The sequence below is a fragment of the Euleptes europaea genome, chromosome 6 (genome assembly GCF_029931775.1).
Source record: "Euleptes europaea isolate rEulEur1 chromosome 6, rEulEur1.hap1, whole genome shotgun sequence".
NCBI lineage: Eukaryota > Metazoa > Chordata > Lepidosauria > Squamata > Sphaerodactylidae > Euleptes > Euleptes europaea.
Window position 1 is genome coordinate 103,770,867 of NC_079317.1, and position 9,745 is coordinate 103,780,611.

The 9,745-nt window shown below is 46.8% G+C and overlaps 1 protein-coding gene across 1 annotated transcript; it reads right to left on the reverse strand.

Moving 5' to 3' along the window:
- Positions 1–5,338: 5,338 nt before the first annotated feature.
- On the reverse strand, positions 5,339–7,451 carry LOC130479050 (olfactory receptor 1009-like). Its single transcript, XM_056851339.1, has 2 exons — positions 7,439–7,451; positions 5,339–6,276 (listed from the first exon to the last, which is right to left on the reverse strand). Exons 1-2 carry the CDS (start codon positions 7,449–7,451, stop codon positions 5,339–5,341), a joined length of 951 nt encoding a protein of 316 aa, XP_056707317.1.
- Positions 7,452–9,745: the final 2,294 nt, after the last annotated feature.

Below are 9,745 nucleotides of genomic sequence, written 5' to 3' on the forward strand. Positions count from 1 at the left end.
GTGGAAGAGTGGGGAATCAAACCCGGTTCTCCAGATCAGAGTCCACCACTCCAAACCACCGCTCTTAACCACTACACCACTCTGGCTTCCAGTGTGTCTGGGAGAGAATCTGTCTTGAGAGTCTGTCCCCCTCCAGTGCCATTCTTACTCTTGCTGATCAAGAGGGAAAAAAACTATCTAGCCATTTGACTTTTGTAGTCTCTGTCCCCACATAGAATAATCTAGCAAGGTGTGAGCTGGTAAACCTTTTGTTGTTCCTTTGGCTAGAGAGCATTTTTAAGCATTGAAGTAGTGGGTTCTTGAGGGATGGATGAATATTTCCCTGTACTTTTCTACTTGGCCTACTACAGGTTTGTGAGGGGCTCCTGTAACATAGATATAGCATAATCCCAATTATTAAAATATAAATGTGATCTCTAGGGTGGAGGCTGTTCAATTTGAATGTAGTTAAAGAACTGCATGCCCTGAAGGGAAGGCAGAAGAGAAGAAGAGATCATGGAGCTCATACAACCGGTTTTTTAATTTAACTACCTTAGCAAATTCGTTTGGGAATGGCCTCTCTGTCACATTCCCTGTGTGCCTTAAAAGTAAGGTAGAAGGCCTGGGCAAGGAATTCATGCGATAGCTTCTGAGTTTCTAATGGCTTGAGAGATCCCAGTCAAGATATCTCTTTCCTTTTTTTTTCTTGTGGCTACATAAAGACCTGTGTAGTGCTTAGAGTGAGAGGACTGTCTTTTCTTTGTATTCCTTGCTCTATCCATGGCTGTGCAGATTACATGTGTGGCTTTTTCTTTTTCAGTAAATCCTTTTACATCTTAAATCCTGGTAGCTGCTCTCTGTACCACACAGACTTCCACTTTTCAAACACACTATCTAAAGCAGACTCCAGGGAAGTGAGGCAGTTGGTTACTAAATCACTATTTCCCTGGGGTGTGCAAGTGTGGTAAGCTTGGTAACCAGTCACTGGTTAGTGAGAGATGAGAGCACTAGGAAGAGCCTTTAAATGAAAACACAGAAGGAAAGCTAGGATTGCTGGCTCTTTTGGCAAAAATTTCCAAAATTGACCAGCTGATGGCAGTATACCAAAAGAGAAGCATGAGAAAATCGTTCTGAGAGTCAGGCACACTCAGGAGACCATCTCATTAGAGAGCCTTTATTTATTTATTTATTTATTTATTTATTTATTTATTTATTTATTTTATTCAATTTATAACCTGCCCTCCCCGGCCAAAACCAGGCTCAGGGCGGGGAACATCACACATATAATATTAACAGTAAAAGTAATAATTCTAAAATTAAACAATAAAACCCAATTAAAAACCATTAAAAACTCCAGATGGCGCTTAATTTGGCCCATAGTGCCCAGAATAGGCAGTAGGTTGCCCCCCCCAATGAGAGTAACATAGAATAAGAGGGGGGATAGGGAGGCCAGCAGAGGATGATACCCGCAGCTGTCCTCAACTGTAGGCCTGGAGAAAAAGCTCTGTCTTGCAGGCCCTGCGGAATTCTTTAAGGTCCCGCAGGGCCCTGATGTTACCAGGCAGAGCATTTCACCAGGCCGGCGCCAGGGCTGAAAAGACCCTGGCTCTAGTTGAGGACAGCTGCAGACTCTTAGGGCCAGGGACCACCAGTAGGTTGTTATCTGATGATCGTAAAGATCTTCGGGGGGTATACCAGGAGAGGCGGTCCCGTAGATACGAAAGTCCCAGGCCGTGTAAGGCTTTAAAGGTCAAAACCAGCACCTTGAACCTGATCCGATACTCCAGCTGGAGCCAGTGCAGTTGATGGAACACTGGCTTTATATGCTCTCGGGGCATTCTGTACCAGCCGCATTCTGTACCAGCTGGAGCCGCCGGATCAGTCTCAAGGGCAGCCCTATGTAGAGCGAGTTACAGTAGTCTAGCCTAGAGGTGACCGTCGCATGGATCACCGTGCCTTGGTCAGGGCGGGAGAGATAGGGTGCCAGCTGCCGGGCCTGGCGTAGATAAAAAACCCTGTTTTGACCACGGCTGCAACCTGGGCCTCCATAGACAGGGCGGCATCCAAGATTACACCCAGGCTCTTGATGTTACTTGCAGGTGTTAATGGCACATCGTCAAGAGCCGGGAGCTGGCATCCCACACCCAAGCTGGCCAGACCTAGCCACAGGACCTCCGTCTTCATTGGATTCAGCTTCAGCTGACTTTTTCTCAACCAACCAATCACAGCATCCAAACACCTGGCCAGGGTGTCCAGGGCGGAGTCCAGATGGCCGTCCATAAGCAGATATAGCTGGGTGTCATCAGCGTACTGATGACACCCCAGCCTGAAACTCCAAATCAGCTGAGCAAGAGGGTGCATGTAGATGTTAAATAACATAGGGGAGAGAATCGCTCCTTGTGGCACCCCACACACCAAGGGGTGCCGCTGCGACATCACCTCCCCCAGCTCCACTCTCTGTCCCTGACCTTAGAGAGCCATTAGAGAGCCAGCGTAGTGTATTGGTTAAGAGTGGTGGTTTGGAGCGGTGGACTCTGATCTGGAGTGGGGGTTCGATTCCCCACTCCTCCACATGAGTGGCGGATGCTAATCTGGTGAACTGGATTTGTTTCCCCACTCCTACACAGGAAGCCAGCTGGGTGACCTTGGGCTAGTCACAGTTCTCTCAGCCCCACCTACCTCACAGGGTGTCTGTGGTGGGGAGGGGAAGGGAAGGTGATTGTAAGCCGGTTTGAGTCTCCCTTAAGTGGTAGAGAAAGTCGGCATATAAAAACCAACTCTTCTTCTTCATTGCCAGGTGGAGACTTGGGAAACTGCTGAGTACTTAGATACCTTGAAGGTCCAAAATAGAATGGGTCTCATATAAAACATGGCTTCATGTAAAATTTTCTAGCCTCTCTGCTAAGGTATTCTCATTTGTATATGTTTTCTGAATTTGCTAGAATGGGTTGTCAAGATAAAATTGCCTTGTAGTGACAGCAATATTCTATGTCAAGGGTCCCCAACATGGCTCCTGTAGCACAGGGGTGGGGAACCTTTTTCCTGCCAAGGGCCATTTTCACATTTATAACATCGTTCGGGGGCCATACCAGGCATAGTTCTCCAAGTGTGGGGAAGGGGGAGAAAGAGGCTAGGGTTGCAAGATCTCCAGCCACCACCTGGAGATTTGAAAGAAAGAAAGAAAGAAAGAAAGAAAGAAAGAAAGAAAGAAAGAAAGAAGGGAAGGGAGAAAGAAAGAAAGAAAGAAAGAAAGAAAGAAAGAAAGAAAGAAAGAAAGAAAGAAAGGAAGGAAGGAAGGGAAGGGAGGAAGGGAAGAAAGAAGGGAAGAAAGAAAGAAGGGAAGGAAGGAAGGAAAGAGAGGGTGGGAGGCTTCTCCCCCCCACACACACACGCACTCACCAGCACGGGGAGGGCTGGGGGGGACCCTACCGCAGCAGCGCGGCAAGTGTGCAGGCCGGGGGAATGGAGCACGGGGAGGGCTGGCGGGGGACCCTCCCGCGGCAGCATGTAGGCCAGGGGAATGGAGCACGGGGAGGGCTGGCGGGGGACCCTCCCACGGCAGCGCGCAGGCCGGGGGAATGGAGCACGGGGAGGGCTGGCAGGAGACCCTCCCGCAGCAGTGCGCAGGCCGGGGGAATGGAGCACGGGGAGGGCTGGCGGGGGACCCTCCCGTGGCAGCGTGCACGCTAGGGGAATGGAGCACAAGGAGGGCTGGGGGGACCCTCCCAAGGCAGCGCGCAGGCCGGGGGAATGGAGCACGGGGAGGGCTGGCAGGGGACCCTCCCGCAGCAGCGCGCAAGCTAGGGGAATGGAGCACAAGGAGGGCTGGGGGGACCCTCCCGCGGCAGCATGCAGGCTGGGGAAATGGAGCACGGGGAGGGCTGGCGGGGGACCTTCAGCTTTGTGCACACACGCTCTGGCTTCCCAGTGAAGCCCGAAGTGCTGAGATGAGGGCCTGGCTAGCGACAGCTAGCTCCATGGAGCTCCCTGGCCTCGGCAGGTGGGCCTTGGAGCTCCCCGCCTCGGCAGGCGGGCTGGGGGCCGGACAAAATGATCTTGCGGGCCGGATCCGGCCCGCGGGCCGGAGGTTCCCCATCCCTGCTGTAGCACCATGGCACCCACCAACACCTGTTCTGGAGCCCAATTGTTTTTAGAAAGTGGGTGTAGCCAGGTGGGGCTACTGCCCAGCAGGGCTTCTGATTAGTATTAGGGATCTGATTGGCTATGCAGAATAAAACAACATTGTTTCAGCATGAGCTGCCACCATAGTCTTTGTTTTATTTTCACTCTTGTGTTTTCCAGTGCATTTTAAAAAAATTGCTCTTGTCCCTGCACCCACCACCTTGTGTCAGAATTCCCAACGTGCCTACAGGCTTGAAAAGGTTGGGAACCCCTGCCCTAGCTCACCAATCAGGCTGACTTATAATGATCTGAGATTAATGTGCTGTCGAAAGGATATGTCTGACTCCTTATGCAGAGACCCATGATAGAACATAATAGTTTCAGATTGTAGCTGTGATGGTCTGCAGCAGAACAGCTGGTTTCAACTCCATTAGCACCTTGGAGCCCCGTGCCGCAGAGTGGTAAGCTGCAGTACTGCAGTCCAGGTTCTGCTCACGACCTGAGTTCGATCCCAATGGAAGTTGGTTTCAGGTAGCCGGCTCGAGGTTGACTCAGCCTTCCATCCTTCCGAAGTCAGTAAATGAGTACCCAGCTTGCTGGGGGTAAAGGGAAGATAACTGGGGAAGGCACTGGCAAACCACCCTGTAAACAAAGTCTGCCTAGGAAACGTCGGGATGTGACATCACCCCATGGGTCAGGAATGACCCAGTGCTTGCACAGGGGACCTTAGCACCTTAGAAAGCAACATGATTTTTGGGGCATTCACATACCTGTCTAAGAGAGCTTTGACTCTTGAAAGCTTATACCCTGAAAATCTTGGTGGGGCTTTAAGGTGCTACTTGAAGGCAGGAATGGCAAACCACCTCTGTATGACTCTTGCCTTGAAAACCCTATGGGGTTGCCATAAGGCAACTGTGACTTGACAACACTTTCCACCACCACCAAGGGGCTACTGGACTTGAATGATAGAAAAGGTACATTAATGTCAGTTCAGCGCATATAAGGCCCAACAAAACTTTCACTGAACTTGTGGATCCATTCTTACTTATATACCTCCATGCATTGATGAATTATTTAGTGACAGATACATTTACTATTTTAGTAATAACCTAAATGCCATAATCTATACCATAACATGAAATAATTAAAATAATCTTATTTTTGAAAAAAATTGTCATATGCAGTTATATACAAAACCTTTTTACAAACCTAGTGCTCCCTGAGATAATTTTCTATTCTAGAATAAGCTTTTCCCTTTGAAAACTCTCACTGCGTCTTTCACTTCTTTGTTCCTCAGGCTGTATATCAAGGGGTTGAGCATGGGGATCATCACTGTGTAGAGCATGGAGACCATCTTGTCCTCCTGTGTTGATGAGCTGGAGCTGGGGCGCACATACGTAAAAAAGAGAGTTCCATAAAAGATAGTTACAACCATGAGATGGGTTGAGCAGGTAGAGAAAGCTTTGTGCCTACCTGCACTGGAGTGGATTCTGAGAATGGCAGTGAGAATATAGATGTAGGAGACAATGATAATAGAGGTGCTCACAATGCCAAAGGTGCAAGATAGGCCAAAAAGCACCATATTGTGCAGTTGGGTATCTGAACAGGAGAGTAATATGACTGCAGCTATATCACAGAAGAAATGGTTGATTATGTAGTGGTTACAGAATGACAACTGAAAAGTTAAAGTTGTATGTGTTGTGGCATTCAACACTCCAACAAGATAAGGGGTAATCACCAGTTGTACACAAACTCTTTGTGACATAATGACTGTATACAGCAGTGGATTGGAAATGGCCATGTATCTGTCATATGCCATTGCAGCTAAGAGGAAACACTCAGTGGCTAAAAAGAGACCAAAAAACCACATTTGTACAGCACAACATGCCAATGAAATAGAATTCCTCTTTATAATAAAGTCCATCAGCATCTTAGGGGTGACAACTGTGGAGTAGCAGACGTCTACGAAAGACAAATTACTAAGGAAGAAATACATAGGGGTGTGTAACTGAGAATTAATCCTTATTAAAAGGATCATCCCAAGATTTCCAGTCAAAGTGATAACATATATGATGAGGAAGAATGCAAAGAGAGGAACCTGCAGGTTTGATGATTCAGTAAATCCAGCAAAAATAAATTCTTGAATTGTAGTATGGTTCTCCATCGCCACATCTTCTTCTGCTATGCAGGAGAGAAAGAAACAATTAATATATTCTCAGTTGTTCCCTCATTTCTGTATTGATCTGATTGAAAGGCTGTGTGCCATCTCCCCTCAGTTATGGAGAAAAGATTAACAACTTCTAGGACTAAGGATTTTACAGATGTTGTCCAGGTGATCTGAAGAAGGTGCAGCATACACCCCCCTTTTATGTTTTTGTGAACAGGGCATGGTAAATCTTTTTAATAATTATATTGTGCCAACAATTTTTGTGTGTGTGTAAGTGCTGTCAAGTCGCTTCCAACTCATGATGACCCTATGAATCAATGTCCTCCAAAACGTCCTATCTTTAACAGTCTTGCAAATTGAGGGCTGTGGCTTCTTTTATAGAGTAAATCCATCTCTTGTTGTGTCTTCCTCCTTTCCTGCTGCATTCAACTTTTCCTAGGATGAAGGCTAGGAAAACTTTTCCTAGCTTCTGGGCAGCAGCAGTAGTGGAAGGTGACACTGATGGAGGATCTTTAGTAGACAATGGCAGTGCCACTTCAGCTAACTCTGGTTAGTACTGCGCAGAAGAAGGCAATGGTAAACTACTTCTGACCAACTCTTACCTTGAAAACCCTATGATAAGAGCAATTTTTAGCCTAAGCATATTGGAATGTAAGGTGGTAAGTAAAAGTTAATACATCTGGCATGTGAAAACCAACAGAGATACTAATGTCATAGGCCTTTAGAGTGAATTTTCACATAGTGCTGGTGTTTCATGAGTGGGACTCCCACTGTTATTTTTGGCTCTAGAAAGCATCTGTGGAGTGTGGTGGGGGACATAGATTGGGCTGTGGCACTAGGGAAGCTTTTTCTTTAAAAAACCAAAATAAAAAACAACTCTTACCCTAAACCATTTCCCTGACTGAAAATTCCCTCTGGTTTGTTTTTACTCTCTGTAGAGAAAACAGTTATTAGTATTGTGCTTGTCTTTTTTCTCTACTAGGGCTAAAACAGCTTTCAGACTGTCAAAAAGCATTTTTTTGTGGGGGGGGGAGTTAAAACACCCCTTCCCCAACACCATGGCCATATTTGTATTGGTCCTCTTCATGTTGAGAATCTCAGTCATGGAACTCCAGATTCACATGTAGTTTGACCCTTAGTTATTGAGGGGAGTTCTCTTAGTCTTTTGGCTGACAACTCTCATATTGCTACCATAAATCTTAGTGGTTACTACTGTTCTCTGTACAAAACATCTATGGTAAACACATCACAATATTTCTGTTCCCCATTATAGGTATTCTTACATGTATTCTGAATTTCTTTACAGATTGAAGTATGGCTACTTCAATCTTGTTTTCCTCCTCTAAAAACTCGCAGGGATCGCAGGTTTTTTGTGGATAGATACACTTGATCCCCCACCTTTAGACCCCACCCTGGTGAACAATGTTTATCCGCTTGTTCCTTATATTTGTTTTTGGCTCATTCCAAGTTTTTCTGGAGCCAAGGCCAAGTAGTTTGTACTATGTGTACCCAGTCTTTGATGTCTCCTGCACCCTCCACCTCCGGGGACAGGGATGCATTTCCGAAAGGCCCAAACTCCCTGCCATAAATTACCCGAAAGGGGATAAACCCTGTGGACAAGTGGGGAGCATTATTGTAAGCATATTCAGCAAAAGGTAACAAATCAACCCAATTGTCTTGATGGTAATTCACATAACACCGTAAATAACATTCGATCACAGCATTGACTCTTTCTGTTTGTCCATCCGTTTGAGGGTGGTAAGCTGATGACAAACCTTGTTCCACCCCCATTAATTTTAAAAAGGCCCTCCAAAATTGTGCAACAAATTGTGGCCCTCTGTCGGAAATCACCTTACGTGGCAAACCATGATATTTCATCACATGCGTAACGAACATGCGTGCCAACTTTTGGGCAGAAGGCAAACCTGAACATGGGACAAAATGTACTTGCTTGGAAAATAAGTCCGTTACCACCCACAATACTGTTTTCCCCTGACTGGGAGGAAGGTCTGTAATAAAGTCCATGGCAATGACTTTCCAGGGAACAGACGGAACCTCCAAAGGTTTGAGGAGACCAGGGGGCTTTCCCATGAGTTTTTTCAAAGTTGCGCAGGTGGGACAACTGCGCACAAACAGATCCACATCCGCTCTCATTCCCGGCCACCAAAACTGACGCCATAGTAAATGCAAAGATTTGACAAACCCAAAATGTCTTGCTGTTTTAGTCCCATGAACCATCCCCAATACGTCCTTCCGAACAGTTTCAGGCACATAAAGTTGTTCTCCATGAAACCACAAGTCCCCTTGGTGGGTGAGGGGTTGGGGGAGGATTTGGCCGCTTTCCTCCTGAAGTGCGTCTTCGCTCAGTTTCACCCGGAAAGCCTCCGGGAGCCCACTGGCCACGGCCGAGACCTTTGCCCGGCTTTGAGCCCGGGTAGTCACGGCCAACCCCGAAACCTCCCCCCGCTACTCTGGAGTAAAGAGGGACTCAACAGGACGATCGATTTGACCACGGTACTGGGGAAGCCGGGACAACGCATCAGCTAAAGAATTGTCTTTCCCTGGTACATGTTTCAGTACAAACCGAAATTTAGCAAAGAATTGCACCCAACGTACTTGCTTTGCTGACAGCTTTCTAGAACCTTTAAGCACCTCCAGATTTTTGTGGTTGGTCCAGACCTCAAAGAGCACCTCAACCCCCTCAAGAAAATGTCTTCAGATCGTGAGAGCATGTTTCACCGCGGCTGCCTCCTTTTCCCAAATAGCCCAGTTAATTTCGGCTTGTGAAAACTTCTTTGAGAAATAAGCACATGGCTTTAAATGTCCATTTTCATCCTTTTGTAACAGCCCCCCCCCCCTAGCAACATCGGAAGCGTCCACTTGTACAATAAAGGGTCTTTCACAGTCTGGATGCTGTAGCACTGGTTCTGATGTGAACAACTGTTTGAGCGTATCGAACGCCTGTTGGCATTCAGGAGACCACTGAAGCCGGGCGGACGGCAAAGCGGCTGCGGGTCCCTTCCCTTTCATTCGTAGTAGGGAGGTGAGGGACAAAGCTACTTGGGGAAAATCAGGAATAAAATTTCGATAAAAATTAGCAAACTCGAGAAATTGCTGCAACTGCTTGCGAGTAGTGGGGGCTTCCCACTCAACCACAGCCCGAACCTTTTTGGGATCCATCTCAAGCTCCTGTTGCAACACAATATAACCCAAGAAAGTTATAGACGGCTGATGGAAGTCGCATTTGGACACCTTCGCATACAGTTTATGAGCGCGCAATCATTTCAAAACTTCTTTGACCAGGGCCACATGTTCATCCATAGTTTTCATGCAAATTAAAATGTCATCCAAATAAGCAGTCACTCCTCTGAAAAGCAAGTCGTGTAACACCTCATTAATCATTTGCATGAACACACTAGGAGTCCCCGTTAATCCGAACGGCATTATTAAGTACTCAAACATTCCAAAACAACTAGA